This window comes from Callorhinus ursinus, unplaced genomic scaffold (assembly GCF_003265705.2).
Source record: "Callorhinus ursinus isolate GAN/ISIS: 27379988/994484 unplaced genomic scaffold, GSC_fseal_2.0 scaffold32, whole genome shotgun sequence".
Lineage (NCBI taxonomy): Eukaryota > Metazoa > Chordata > Mammalia > Carnivora > Otariidae > Callorhinus > Callorhinus ursinus.
This window is the reverse complement of record NW_027397094.1, coordinates 11,780,054-11,795,396: the sequence shown is the minus strand read 5'-3', so window position 1 is coordinate 11,795,396 and position 15,343 is coordinate 11,780,054. Positions and strand designations below refer to the sequence as shown.

At 46.8% G+C, this 15,343-nt stretch overlaps 1 protein-coding gene across 5 annotated transcripts in view; it reads left to right on the top strand.

Moving 5' to 3' along the window:
* Positions 1-15,343, top strand: part of LGALS8 (galectin 8) — a 41,464-nt gene that overhangs the window by 17,971 nt on the left and 8,150 nt on the right. For all 5 annotated transcript variants that reach the window (XM_025850883.2, XM_025850882.2, XM_073879014.1 and 2 more), the window contains exons 2-4: positions 4,698-4,845; positions 13,394-13,482; positions 14,420-14,630. In XM_025850883.2, the coding sequence (XP_025706668.1) occupies positions 4,804-4,845; positions 13,394-13,482; positions 14,420-14,630 (342 nt within the window). In that variant the 5' untranslated portion in view covers positions 4,698-4,803. The remainder of the gene's footprint in view (positions 1-4,697; positions 4,846-13,393; positions 13,483-14,419; positions 14,631-15,343) is intronic.

Sequence of the window (15,343 nt, the reverse complement as noted above, 5' to 3'; positions counted from 1 at the left end):
CTATGTGTGTTGCATGCACACTGCTGTGGTCCTGTGGTGGCTGAGCCACTTTTGACTTCAGTCCACTCATCCTCAGTGGCTCTCTTTGTCTCTTGTGGGCAATGTTTGGTCCTTGTGGTGTTAGTGGACCAGTCTTGGGCTGCCGTGGGCTTGGGTTGAGTCAGACCAGGCATTTGCCAGAGCTGTAGTAGCTCTGAACTTCAGGGTGCTCTGTCTGTGTTGTTCCCTGTGAAGCTTTAGTTGGTGGGTGGCACGTGCCGTCAGAGTAGATGTCTGCCTCCAGTGTTCTGCTGGGTCAGCAGTCAGACTGCTGTGTGTGGTTATATTCCCCTTGCCCTGGGGCAGTAGTCATTTGGAGTCGTGCTGGCCCCCGTCAGGGCTACTTGCACACTGCCAGGCTTGTGGCCCGGATTTGAATGGGCTCCATCCAAGAGTGTATTGGAGGGTGTAGATCCGCAACATGGGGGCTAGGGGTGTTGCAGTGGGGCAACAGTGTTAGCAAGGTTTGCACACTGCTGGTTTTCTACAGGAGAGGTCCTGAAGTGAACTGAAGCACGCCTGGCTAAAAGGGGCACATTCCTTAAGCCCAGGGAGTGGGGAGCGATGGAAGCAAGTTAGGTAGTGAAAGTCAACACAGCACTGGTTCCCGCAGGTGGGCTGTGTGTTTATGCTGTGGGGAAGGTAGGGGTGGGAAATGGTGCTGGCCAGTTTCTTTATTCCTGGAGGAGTACCCCAGTGATCCTGCCCCTTCAGGACATACTCTGAGATAAGTAAATAAATCTCCCTCCCATGGACCCCAGGCATTTTTCAAATTGTTGCTTCTATTCTGTATCTCTCTAGGCTGTTTGTTGAGCTCTTTCTTTAAGGGTGAGGACTGAGCTTCTTCTCGTCCTCTGGGCTCTTCCACAGTTGGGCCCACTGATTTTTAGAATTCCAGGCTTTAAGTCCCACTGGTTGTATAAACTCACAAAATTCAGCCCCTCTGGCTTTCAAAGCCAAACGTTAAGGGAATTCATCTTCCCTGAGCGATCTTCTCAGTGTGATAGTCCGTTTGCCTTCTCCGTGCCTGCGGGTTCTTCCCTCCCGCGGACGGGTTCGTAGTTCGTTTAGTTCCTCACTGTGTTTCCACCCTTCTTACCCTCTTATATGTGGTCTTTTCTCTACATTTAGTTGTGGAGTTTGTTCTGCCTTCGAGTTGTTTTCTGCTTTTTTACACTGATTATGTGTATTATCTAATTGTATCTGTGCAAAAAGGTGGGCTGAGGGTCCTCCTACGCCACCATCTTCCCAGCAATCCTCCACCTTGTCGTTTTGGGATTTTTTTTGTTGTGTTTTTTGAAATCCACTCAGCCATCCTGAGTCTTTTAATGAGCATTTAGTCCATTTACATTAAAGTAATTATTGATAAGTATGTATGTATTGCCATTTTGTTAATGGTTTTCTGGTTAATTTTGTAATTCTCTTCTCGTGATTTTATGACTTTCATGTGATGTTTGGATTCCTTTCTCTTTTATGTGTTTACCTATTATAGGCTTTTAGTTTGTGGTTACCACAAGGTTTATATATAACCTATGTATATAGCAGTCTGTTTTAAGTTGGTGGTCGCATACGTTGGAGCATGTTGTAAAAGCACTACATCTTTACTCTCGTTCTGTGTTTTTTTAACGTCATGTCTTACATCCTTTTATTTTGTGCGTTCCTTGACTAATTATTGTAGATAAAGTTGATTTTACTACTTTTTCTTTTAACCTTCATCCTACATTTCTCTGTTGATCCACTACCTGTAGTATGTGTTTGCTTTTACCAGTGAGATTTTTAAAATACATGTCTTATTTCTACTTATGGTGCTTTCTGCTTAAAGAAGTCCCTTTAATATTTCTTGTAAAACCAGTTTAGTGGTGAGGAAGTAAATCCCTTAGCTTTTGCTTTTCTGGGAAACTCTTTACCTCTCCTTCAATTCTGGATGATGACCTTGCTGGGTAAAGTATTCTTGGTTGTGAGTTTTTTCCTTTCAGCATTTTAAATATATTGTGTTTCTCCCTTCTGGCCCAAAAAATCAGCTGATAATCTCATGGGGGTTCCTTTTTTTTTTTCTCTTGCTGCTTTTAAGATTCTCACTTTATTTTTAACCTTTTAATTGTAACATGACTTCACGTGGACTTATCTGGGTTCATTTTGGGGGGGGACTCTCTGTGCTTCTTGGACCTGGATGTCTGTTCCCTTCCACAGGTTTGGGAATTTTTCAGCTATTATTTCTTTAAAAAGTTTTTTGCCTCCTTCTCTCTTTCTCCTTTTTCTGGGACCCCTATAATGTGAATGTTAGTACACCTTATGTTTTCCTAGAGGTCCCTTAAACTATCTTGTACTTAAAATACTTAAAATTCTTTTTTTTTTTTTTTTGCTGTTCATTTTGGATGTCACCACCCTGTCTTCCAGACCTCTGATCCATTTTTCTGTATCTAATCTGCTGTTTATTCCCTCTAGTGTATTTTTCATTTCTGTTATTGTATTCTTCGACTGTGATTGGTACTTTCTTATATTTTCTGTTTGTTGAAGTTCTCAATGTGTTCACTCATTTCTTCTCCCTAGGTCAGGAAGTGTCTTTTTGACCATTACTTTGAATTGTTTATTGGGTAGATTGCTTATTTGTTCTTTTTCTGAAGTTTTGTCTTGTCCTTTTCTGTTTGTTTTCTTTCTGTTTTTGTTGTTGTTGTTTATTCTTTGTTGTTGTTCTTTTGTTTGGAACATATTTTTCCATCTCCTCATTTTGCCTAACTCTTTGTGTTTGTTTCTCTGTATTAGGTAGTTTGCTGTCTCCTGGTCTTGAAGGAGCGGCTTTATGTAGAAGTCTCTTGGGGCACAGAAACACAACCCCCCTTGGCCACCATAGACTGTTGCTGCAGGGCTCTCCCCTGCATGGGGTACATGCGCCCTCCTGTTGTGGCAGTGCTTGGACTACAGGTGTGCTGGTGGGAAGGGCTGTCCTCCGGCCCAGCTGGCTGTCACGCCAGCCACAGCTGCTTCAGGTTGTCTGGTTGTCTGCAAGGCCACGCAGAGGCACAAGGCCGTGTGGGGCTCTCAGCAGTGTGCAACCCCTGGCATTAGCAGTCTGGAGGGCAGATCAGCATGATGGAATGAGTCAGCAAAAACAATTGCCACCAGTGTCTGCGTCTCCAGGGAGAGACCCAGCAGTCCCCTGCTTCTCTGAGCAGATGCTCCAAGTTTAATAGGAGGTCTCCTCCACGTGTAGTCTCTGTGCTTTTCGTCTGGTATGTTTGTGCTGGTTTCTGGGTTGAGTGAGTCTGCACGCGGGCCCTTTAAGAATGGGTTTTCCTTTCCCTACGGTTCTATAGTTTTATGGGTGATTCCCTGGTGGTTCTGAAAGCCAGCTGTTTTGGGGACTGTCTCATCTGTGCAGGATATAAGGCCTGATGTGAGCTTGAATCGCTCACTCTGGAAAAATTTCCATACCTTTGAGATCTGTCTGGACTGTGCAAGACCATGCCTGGGTATGGTTTTTCCATTAGTGAGACTGTATTTCTGCCCCTTCTGTCTGTCTCAGTGCTGTGTCTTGTTGTGGAGGTTCTGTTCATCCAGTTTCTAGGTCCCCTTTTAAAAGGAGGAATTCTGTATGTAGTTGTAGATTTGTTGTGTCCATGGGAGGAGGTGAGCTCTGAATCTTCCTTTGTGGCCACTTTGAACCCTCTTCTCTACTAATGTATACTTTAAGTCACTATTTCCTGCACTGATAATCTAAAATTATCTAGTGTACAAGTACACAATGAAAGAATTGGGGTCACAGCAATTGCACTACTGGGTATTTACCCCAAAGATACAAATGTAGTGATCCAAAGGGGTACATGCACCCCGATGTTTATAGCAGCAATGTCCACAATAGCCAAACTGTGGAAAGAGCCAAGATGTCCATCAACAGATAAATGGATAAAGAAGCTGTGGTATATATACACAATGGAATATCATGCAGCCATAGAAAAACCGAAATCTTGCCATTTGCAACAACGTGGATGGAACTGGAGGGTGTTATGCTGAGTTAAATAAGTCAGTCAGAGAAAGACATGTATCATATGACTTCACTGATATGAGGAATTCTTAATCTCAGAAAACAAACTGAGGGTTGCTGGAGTGGTGGGGGGTGGGAGGGATGGGGTGGCTGGGTGATAGACATTGGGGAGGGTATGTGCTATGGTGAGCGGTGTGAATTGTGCAAGACTGTTGAATCACAGATCTGTACCTCTGAAACAAATAATACAATATATGTTTAAAAAAAAAGATAGTAGGAAGGGAAAAATGAAGGGGGGGGCAGTTGGAGGGGGAGACGAACCATGAGAGACTATGGACTCTCAGAAACAAACAGGGTTCTAGAGGGGAGGGGGGTGGGGGGATGGGTTAGCCTGGTGATGGGTATTAAAGAGGGCACGTACTGAATGGAGCACTGGGTGTTATACGCAAACAATGAATCATGGAACACTACATCCAAAACTAATGATGTAATGTATGGTGATTAACATAATAAAATAAATTAAAAAAAGAAATAATTGGGGTCAGATCTTTGATTGTAATAGCATCCTATTACTTGGTAAATATAAGTAAAATAATTTGTAATTTAAGTTAGAAACAGTTATGAAGAAAAATGATGCATGCTAACTTTTCTTTCCCTCTGTTTTAATTTTACACAGGGCAAGAGCATCAGTTTCAATCTGGGAACCTTTAAATGAAACTTGCTTAAAATCTACATCATACGTAGAAGAGAGGCCTCAATCAACGACAAGGTGGAAAAGAGTGATGTTGTCCTTAACAAACCTGCAGAATATCATCTATAACCCGGTAACTGACTTCTATAAAATCACTTTTTATCTGTGGCAGGATTTAAAGCAAATCCAATTGGATAGTCATTATCCATTGCTGGGGAGGAGAGATTAAAATCAGTAAACGTATGGAAAGTACCCATCCTGTCAGAGGGACTGTGGTGGTTGCTGATGGAAAAACAGGTACAGCCCTTGGAGCTCAGTCTAGCGGAGGACGAAGTCACAGTGACAATACAGGGCAGTGAGAATGAGTTCTGAGTGGAGAACGTGGGGGTACGGTGGGGGGAAGCCAACTTTGGCGGTGCTGGGAAGATAATCACAAGACATAATTTTCAAAGGAAAATGGATTTGTTGCTCTAAAATTTTTTAATTTGCTTTTTTGATTAGACCCTGTTCATGAGAAGTAAATGTCTGTTTTCCCCTCAGCTTTTCCCGCTTTCAAGTACTGCTTCATACTTGAGTGGGGAAAAGGTCAAAAGCTAGGGGCAAGATGGAAAAAGAGAAGAATTAGGGTCTCTTGGTCCAAAAGCCCCAGTGACTGCAATTGCTGGAACTTTCAGTGTACGTCCTGGGAAGTAATGAACTTGTTTTAGTTTGACGTGGTGATAAGAATCTTCAGAAACGTCTGGTTTCCACATATCCGAAGCTGAATCCTGAATTTAGGTCTGAGGTAGAGTTGCTGCTTTTTTTTTGTAACCGCTCGCCCCCCACCCCAAGAGAGAGAGGGTGCAAGTCCTTGAAGTAGGGCCCTAAGCCAGTTTCATTTGTGTTCGTGGTCCCTTTTTTGTTACTTACTTTCTAGTTGTAACTCTTTTTCATCCAGGTTTTGATGTCATTATGCAGAGTGAGGGACAACCACCACATCAAGCAGATTCCATTTTATTTAGTTAGTTATTTTAAAAGATTTTATTTATTTAATTGACAGAGACAGCGAGAGAGGGAGCACAAGCAGGGGGAGTGGGAGAGGGAGAAGCAGGCTTCCCGCGGAGCAGGGAGCCCGATGCGGGGCTCGATCCCAGGACCCTGGGATCATGACCTGAGCCGAAGGCAGTTGCTCAACAACCGAGCCACCCAGGCGCCCCAGCAAATTCCATTTTAGAAGGAATAGCCTTCAATAGTAGGCTTCCTTTAAAAAGGAAGATTGAGTTTGAAGTCAGTGGGACATTCAAAATGATTTTCTGTATCTTACAGTTAAAAAGATCTCAAGGTTGGGGACGCCCAGGTGGCTCAGTCCGTTAAGTGTCCGATTCTTGATCTCAGCTCAGGTCTTGATCTCAGGATCATGAGTTGAAGCCCCACATGGGATTCCATGCTGGGTGTAGAGCCTACTTAAAAAACAACAGCAACAACATCTCAAGGTTGTAGATGGACTTTCTGCAAAGATTAAAAAAAGAAGGCTCTCCACAAGGGTGTCTGAAGTACAGCCCCGGCTCCTGCCAGGAGGCGGAAGGGATGGTCAGGTGACCCTCCTCAGTTCTGCCCTCGTGCACAAAGGTGCCTTACCTGAATGTGATTTAGAAAGTGATTTTTTTAGATTAAAATTGCTGTGCATCATGCTGATGATTCCTGTAATTTCTGGGATTAGCACATTCAGCTACAGGGTCAAAACAAGAGTGCACTGATGTTCATTTCCTGCCGAAGGGCCAGGAGACGTAGCGGTGCTGTAGGGCAGGAATGCAGCCAGGGCGCCCACGTGGCCTCACTGCTGTTCTGAGGATAATTTATGGTGACATCTTCTTCCAAAGTAAATATTTCTGGCAAATAGCCTTTTTTTTTTCTTTTCAGTTTTTCAGTTTTATAGTCCGTTTTCACAAGCAGAAAAGGGTAGAGGTAGCAAGATTGAACCGCATAGCAAAAATGACATTTTGCTGGGGTGCCTGGGTGGCTCAGTCGGTTCAGTGTCCTACCCTTGATTTTGGCTCAGGTTGTGATCTCAGGGTTATGAGATGGAGGCCTGAGTCGGGCTCCGTGCTCAGCGGGGAGTCTGCCTGGGATACTCTCTTTCCCTCTGCCCCCCTTCTGTCTCTCAATCTCTCTCTCTCTAAAATAAATAAATCTTTTAAAAAAATGACATTGTGCTCCATCTTTAAATTTAACTTCTTAAATAAATATTCATAGCACCAAGTGCTCACACTGCTAAGCTCTTCTTCAGTTTTTTGAACTGATCACTAACAAAATAACGCAAGAAAATAGTTCTTTTTAAGTCTAGCTTATACAATATCCTAATCGATTTAATATCTAATTTAATATCTAATTTAATATCTAATTTAATACCTAAAATATCTAAGTTATTTGCGGCCTCTGTTTTTTTCCCCATTGTGTTTTGAACACTGAAAGGGCAGCTAGCTAGCTGCAAATGGAGAAGAGCTTAAGCAGTGTGGACACGCATGTGTTTACTGGCTTTTTACTGTAAGCTTTATGAAGCATTATGAAGACACAGAACTACCGCCTTTTAATTTTTATTCCTTAATGTTTCGAAAGTTTCCATCCACACTGGCAGCAAATTCTGTCCATATTAAGTCTTCTTGGAAAAAAATAAAGTACACTCTGTAACTGTCCTGTGTGCTTTTTCATACCTGATTTATTTCACTGACTGTTGTTTATACAGTTCTTAACATGTGACTGAGTGTTAGCTGGTTAAGCAGTTACTTAGCAATGAATCAAATTGGTTGTTAACATTCATTCCACCTGGCGCCAAAACATCCTCCAGTCTCCTTGGGAACACTTCCACCTTCATCCCTTTCTCCTTAGTATTCTGAGGACCCCCCTTTCCGCCTTACCACTTAATCTTAAAGCACAAGACAGTAAAATCTTTCTTAACCTCCGAGGTCCCGTCTGGCCTCGTGTCTTCCTGTTCTCTCTCGCCTTGCTCGCCGCCGTCCTGAGAACGCGTCCGTTCTGCTGCCTTGGTTTGCTTACCACAGCTCTGCCCTCTGATGTTTTGTTTTGTTTTTTTTTTTTACTCTTTCTTAATTTCCTTTTTGTCTTTACTAGTCATGTCCTTCTCTTCATCTTGTGTCTTTACTGATCACCGCTCGACTGTTGAGTACGTACACAGCATGTGAGCAGTTCTGGCCCTTTCTCTGAGGCTCTCAGATGCCCTTGCTTCAAGACTCCGGAGTTCGTATCTACAGTTACGTCTTCCTCCCCGAATCAGCTTCCCTTTTGCGGGCTTCCATTCCTTTCCGTGTCTTTCTGCGGTTTAACTTTGCCTCCTCCCACGCCGCCAAGCCCCAAATCGTTGGAAGATAATCTGTGTTCCAAACTTAATTTCACTTATGTCAAACCCAGTGGCTTTGCCTTTTTTATTATTATTTTTAAAATCTAAACATAGTATGTGTAAATCATTTTTAAAAATTAAAACCGTATTTAAGGGTTACACGAACCCATAAATTTTCCTTCTGCCCTGGTGCTCGGTTCCCCTCCCTGAAGGCAACCCTATTTACCAGTTTTCTGTAAACCCTTCCCAAGAATACACATGAATAGCCAAGAGTGTGTGTGCTCTGTGTACCACTGTTATTGGTCCTGTTTCTTCACACGTGTGTACCACACTACAGACCTCGTTTTATGGTGCTTCCCTCGACAAGCAAGTCCGTCAGTACCATTTTCCCAACAGCATTTGCTCTCTTCACGTCTGTGTCACAATTTGGAAATCCTTGGAACATTTCACACGTTTTCATTATTATATCAGTTACAGTGATCGGGGATTACAACCTGCTGAAAGCTCAGACGATGGTTGGCATTTTGTAGCAATATTTTTCAATTAAGGAAAGTACCTTTTTTTCTTTTAGGTATAATGCCATTGCGCACTTAATAGACTTCCGTGTCATGTAAACATCTTTATGCTCTGGGAAACCCCGGAGTGTATCTGAACAGCTTTTTTGCTGTCTTCGCTTTATGGAAGCGGCCCAGAAGCCCACCCCGTGGTATCTCCAATGGTGCCTGCATAGACACTGCCCAGGGTGCTGCTCTCCCCACTGAACACGTTTTGGAGCTCTCAGCACACTTGGGATTTCCTCGCTTATCATCAGGGCCGCGTGACTGGTCCCTCGGATGGAGATACCGTCACTTTTTCAGCCAGTTCCCATGAAAGGACTGTTTCCTTTTGTGATGGGACCCAGCGCCCTGGGGTACAGCCTGGTATGCGCATCCTTATGCATGTGTGCCCGAATTTTATAGGGTCAGTCTGTAAAAGGAATCACTGGGTCAAAGAGCATGATACCCACTTCATTATCTTTTTTTAAATCTTCCTTATTTTTCCATGTTAAGGATTTTGACAGTCTTGCCATATTGAGACTGACCTCCTTGGGGTGTCCAGCTGACCGATCCTTCTCTCCCCACCCCCCCGAGTCGAGGTCCCCAACACACACACACCCAGGTGTGATGATTCACTGGCACATAGTCCTCCTCACGGCCATGGTTTATTACAGTGAAACGATACAGAGCAACGTCACTAAGGGAAAGGCAGAAGGGGGCAAAGTTCAGGGGAATCCAGGTGCCAGGTTCCGCGGGTCGTCCCCCGGTGGACTCCCCCAGGATGTACTGAAATCCCCCAGCGGCAAGCTGTGACAGTGCGTGCGAAATGCGGCCCCCCCAGGGAAGCTCCCAAGAGTCCCTGCCTGGGGATTCGCTCGGGAGCTGGGCACGTGGACTGCGCTAACACGTACCGCCGTGCCGGACTCCCAAGAGGAAGGCGGGCTTTAGCATACGCTACATGGCTTGCACAGTTTAGGTACAGGAGACCACCCCTGGCCGTCTGGGTGGTGGGTGCTCTCCCCAGATCCAAGTTCCTAGACCCCAGCCAAGGGCCAGCCTCGTCAGGGGGCCTTGCAGGGCTAGCAGTCCCATCTGCTTTGTGAACTCTCTCCTGCGTACTCCCGCATTTTCCAAACCATTTTCCAAACCTTTGCCCCTGCCTTGTCCTTTCTCTCAGCTTATCTGCCTCGATCCCTTTAATAATCCTCTCTGCTCTGACTGGGAGCACTCACTCACCGTGTGGCCCTGGATCCCCCACTCCTTTCGGTGTATGTTCTCCCAACCCGTCACACAAGACGTGTTCAAAACTAAACTCCTCTTCCTCCTGAAATCTGTTTCCTCCCCGGTTTCACCATTTTAGACGGTGGCCCCTATAGATCGTTTCCTTTGAAGTGGTCCTGTGTCTTCCTCCCCGCGTCCCCCAGGGCCTACCCCCATCGCCTGGCTTGTGTCCTTGTGTCTGGCTCCCAGCGAATCCGCTGCGCTCCAGCGTTCTGTACCCCGCTGGACCGTGGCCCCCAAGCCCCGCCTTCATGATCTCATTGTACACTCTCCCCCGCCGTCTTGAACTGCCCCCTTCCTGCTCACTGTCTGCCGGATCTGTTTCTGCTTTTCCTGCCTCTCTGCTTTTGTAAACGGACATCTCTATCAGAACGGGCTTGCCCCTCCCAACCGCCCAGCTCACACCACGCTCCTTATCAACGTTCTTTGGGCAACTTGGAATTCTATACATTCTTCTGAAGCACCGACCTGGTGCCCTGTATTTGAAGATGTTGAACTTATGGTCTGTTGTTGGAAGCCCAGAGGCCAGTCTAAGCAGAAGAGGGATTTATTCAGTGATACTCAGTAGTTCTCAGACTCTCTAGCAGGACTGAAGAACCACACTTGGCAACTACAGAATCACAGACGACACCCAGAGCCGTGCTGTACGACTCTTCCCACCAAAAGGGTCCCTGTGCACCGCAATCCCACCCGGGCCAGCCCTGCCTCCCACCCTGGGGACAGCTGCTGCCTGCCGGCAGAGCCACCACTCAGGGATCCCGGCTTCTTGTTGCTGGTTCTCACTTCCTGTCTGGAAGGTCAGGGGGGCCCGAGTGGCCGAGTTTCGTCCTATGCCCTTGCCCTTCCCTGCGGTCAAGATGAGGCTGAGTGAGGATCTTCTAGATATGGAAGAAGATTGTGATTCTGAACAGCCCGAGTATCCCATTTCCACGGGGATCTGACTTCTTCCCGGCTGCTTTACAGGCTCCTCCCGGACAGGACGCGCATACTTTTAGCTGCAGAGTCCACCGAGGAGAGACCTTTGTGGGTAGGGGACATTGCAGAAGTAATCCTAAAGCAGGCAGAGCACTGTGAGTCAGCTAGGATGTTCCGGCAGGTAACGCTAAACACAAGTATGGCTTAAGCTTATAGTGTTGTCCCCAGTGTGATCAGAACTGTGCTTTAATTTTTTTTACATAAATTATTCGTGAAACATCAAAGCTTGACATTCACCTACAAAACGGCGTCCTCCTCCCTTTTCACGGGAGCAAATAGTCATGAGTTCAAGGAGTGGGCTGCAGGGGGCGCCTGGGTGGCTCAGGTCATGATCCCAGGGTCCTGGGATCGAGCCCCGCATCGGGCTTCCTGCTCGGTGGGAAGCCTGCTTCTCCCTCTGCCTCTGCCCCTGCTTGTGTTCCTGCTCTCGCTGTGTCTCTCTCTGTCAAATAAATAAAATCTTAAAAAAAAAAAAAAAGCTACAGGGTATTTCGTGTCACTCACATGATCCAAATCACTTGAGTATGACTGATACCATGGAGGGAACTTTCCTAAGTAGGAAGTGTTAATCCAGACAACTAAAAGAGCAAATGGCAAAAGTGTTCAGCACTGTTGTTTCTCAGACTGCAACGACTTATTAACCATTGTGAAGAACTTATTGGCAGTGACGGGTAGATTATTGGGTCTCAGAAAGCTCTTTCCAACCCTAAAGTTAAATATATAATAAAAACTTGTGGTTGTAAAAATATAAATGCTTACTGTAGAGAGCTGGAAAATATAAAAATACATGAAGAGAATTAAGATCCCATTCCTCAAGAAAACTGTTATTAACATTTTTGGTTTATTTCATTACAGTGTTTTCTTTTTTTAATGTTTATCATTAACTTAGGTAAGATCATACTGTGTATAGTTCTGCAGGCTCTTTTCTCACTAATATTTTTATCCCTAACATTTTTGCATCATTAAATATTCCGCATAAATATAATTGGAATGTATATAAAATTTGAAGTTACAAAAACTATTCAGTCGATTAAGAGATTTCCCCTGCGGAGGGTCCTGCTGGCTCTTCCTGGAATCGGCTGTGGCCCAGAAGATCAGTGTGGACGCGTAATTCCTTCCATATCCTCTCCACCCAACACCCAGCTGCTTTGGCATGGGGCTGTCGCCACTCTGACGTGGCGTTTTCTGGTGGGATGGGCTCTGCTCCTCCCACCCACCTTGCTCTCAGCAGCTGTCCTGACACCAGGTGACACGAGGTGACACCAGGTAACAGCGGGCTTCCGTCCTTTTCTGCTATTCTCGGTCATGGCTTGGCTCACTGGTTAAGGCAGCAAGACGTGTTGTTGAGACACTACTCAGCTGCTGCTGGTCTGGGTATGTGCGGTTTGCTAGAACCCAGTTTCTGGGCTGGTGAGAACTCACTCCTTCACCGTGCAACCACTGACCGGCTCCTGACCTCAGCTGTGGGCGTGTAAAGGTGCCGACCTAGGCCTGCCCTGCGCAGTTTACGATCTAGGCCGTGTCTCGTGCTGTGAGGGGTCCTCAGAGAGGGGCAGTGTCCCTTAGCCCACGGGGTCTGAAAAAGGCTCCATGGAGGAGATGGTGCTTGTGCTAAGATTTTCAGCTTAGGAATGGCCAATCTACAACTACTTTTATATGCCCTCTCATTTTAGGTCTTATTTCTTGACAATCAGAGCTACCTTGCATAGATTTTAGCATTTATGTCCTAACTGGGGTGAGCTTGGTGTAAAGCATGATGGCATCTGGCCCGCCTGGCTTGCTCAGATGCCCCCGAGTGGAAGGGGCAATGGTTGTGAAGCAGGAGGTGCAGCCAGGGGGTGGGGAGGATGGTGGAGTCACCTCTGGGAAAGTGACAAGATCTGATAGTGTGTCCAGCCCTGGACAGAAAGGCTGGGTTCCAGGTGATGAGGGGGGCAGGCTGAGACCTGGATACTGTGTTGGAACCTAACCCTGCAGACTGGACCAAGCCAGGCCAGGTGGGTGCTGTCTCTCGAGAGACCACAGGCACCCAGAATCACCCCTGAGATCATGCGGTTCTGATTCCCGGCAAGGGTCTGGAGGCCTGGGCTGTGGTCTGGAAGCCTGGCAGGGAAGATGAGACACTCGGATCCCAGGTGTGGAGGAGGGGCTATGTTCGGAGCCCCCTCCGCAGGCAGTGAGCGAGTGTCACTGCCTCCATCAACACAGGCTTGGGGCCTTGCATGATCTCGGTCCCGTGTTGGGATCATCAGTGGAACTTTAGGGGAAAGGGAGGGGGAGGGGGACAGGACTTCCAGCAAGTTTTTTTTTTTTCTGTTATCAGAATTATCCTATTAAGTAGACGTTTTATTTCACAAAATCCCCAGCCAAATAAAAAAGTCTATGAACTTTCAGCTGTGTCTCTCTGTAAAGAACTCAAAGAAGTTTCAGACACTGTCACTATCCTGTTTGAATAGTGACTTGGAAAAATGCTAGATTCCGAGATTTACATGCAGCCTTTCAAAATGTAGTCTGTTTTATGTAAACATCCACTTGTTAAAATTATTTTTTCCTAGGTAATCCCCTATGTTGGGACCATTCCTGGGGAGCTGGAGCCTGGAACGTTGATTGTAATACGTGGGCATGTGCCCTGTGATTCGGACAGGTAAAGCCATCATGTTAGATGAAACAGGAACACGACTTAACTGTCTTTTTGTGGGGAGACCGTTTTGGTACTTTGAGGCCTGGTTTTGCTTTCATCAGCAGCCCCGGCGCAGGTACCAAGGAGATGGGAGTAAATGACCGAAATAAAGGTCACTTCGGTGTTTAATTACAGTGAGTGGTTTGAATATAAAGGATTAGAGATCTGGTTCATGATGGGAATTGTGGTCAGACCTCAGGGACAAGGTCTAGTTACAGCATAACATTCCCACAGCATCGCTTAAGATCCGTCCTGGGCAAGTTGTGTGACGCTTGCTTTGGGTACAAACTGTGGGCGAGGCTGTCTGAGTTCGAGCTGGGCCAGCTGTGTGTGGCTGATGCCCAGATAACAGCGGTGGAAGTCAGGTCTGAAGAAGACATCCCACACGTTTCCAGGCAACTCCACAGAACCTAGAGAAGCAGGCCTCTCCCGGCTCACAGTTCTGCTATCCCTAGGGTGAGGTCCTCTTCCTCAGGGCTCACGGCAGCTAGAAATCCAGCCCTCACACCATGTTTTGGGTGTCTGGGTGGGTGCCTGTGGGGTTTGGGAGGAGTGGGCAGGGGAGGGGGGTGGACAAAAGAAGGCAGATGCTGGCTGACTTCGGGCCATTCAGGAGCCTGCCCTGAACACTTCCACCTCGGCAGTCTCTCCAGGATGCTTGCCTGCCAGGGAGGCTGGAAAATTCTGGCTCTTATTCTGCACAGATGGGGCCCCAGCCACAGCTCAGGGCTCTGCACTGAGGAAGGGAAGGAAGATTCTGTAAGAAGGTATTCAGGCCACGTGGGTGAAGGAACAGAGGATCAGTCATGGGTCACTGAGGCTGGAGTTTCGTGCTTGCTGGGCCTTCCCCTGCAGCCTCCTTCCAAGTGCCCACGCGGCCCCTCGGTCCTTGCTCTCGCAGGTTCCAGGTGGATCTGCAGTGTGGGAGCAGCGTGAAGCCGCGCGCTGACGTAGCCTTTCATTTCAACCCGCGTTTCAAGTGGTCCAACTGCATCGTGTGCAATACTCTGAAAAATGAAAAATGGGGATGGGAAGAGATCACCTACGACGTGCCTTTCAAAAAAGAAAAATCTTTTGAAATTGTGATGATGGTGTTGAAAGACAAATTCCAGGTAGGTTTTAGAGAATGTAGGTGGAATCCTCATGAATGGCCATAAGCGCCCAGGGCAGCTCTGCACCCCTCTATTGTTTCAGTTCAGAGAAAAAGAGTGGCTTTATCGTTTTGCTCAAAAGTAGGGGTCGGGGGGGTACCTAAATGGGAGGTGGGGCACGACCTCTGTCTGCCCTGCTGTTTCATCCAGAATATGGGTCCAGGGCAGCCAAACCTTCTTATTAGATCCTGTTTCTAGCGTGGCTGAGCTTAGATCTGAATTGGCACAGCATCATGTAAATATGGGATAGTCAGCTGTGGTCACCGTGGCCCAAAGTGTGGGGGCATCCGGAACTAACAGCTGGATACGGAGTCAGTTAAGTCCTGCCACAAGTTCTTTAGGATCATGAGATTTTAGATGCAGAGGAGGTCCTAGAAGTCCTACGTGTAGTAAATCCCACTGCTGACTTCAAGCGGTAAACACCCTGCACGTACTAGTGCATACGTGTGAGGTTAGCAGGTGGCCCCAGAGGCTTGGGGCGCACTTGCCCTCAAGCCCCGAGGAGCCCCGAGCCTCCCAGACTAGAGATCCGCTCGGCTTAGAGTGAAGATTTCCCGTCTCTGGCGCGGGTCCTTTCTGTCCTCTGGGATATGCTCCCACCAACACACTTGCCCTGAATCTCCCGAGCTCCGTTCCTCCCTCCCCTCCCTGGCGCTCTGAGCACCTGTATCTGT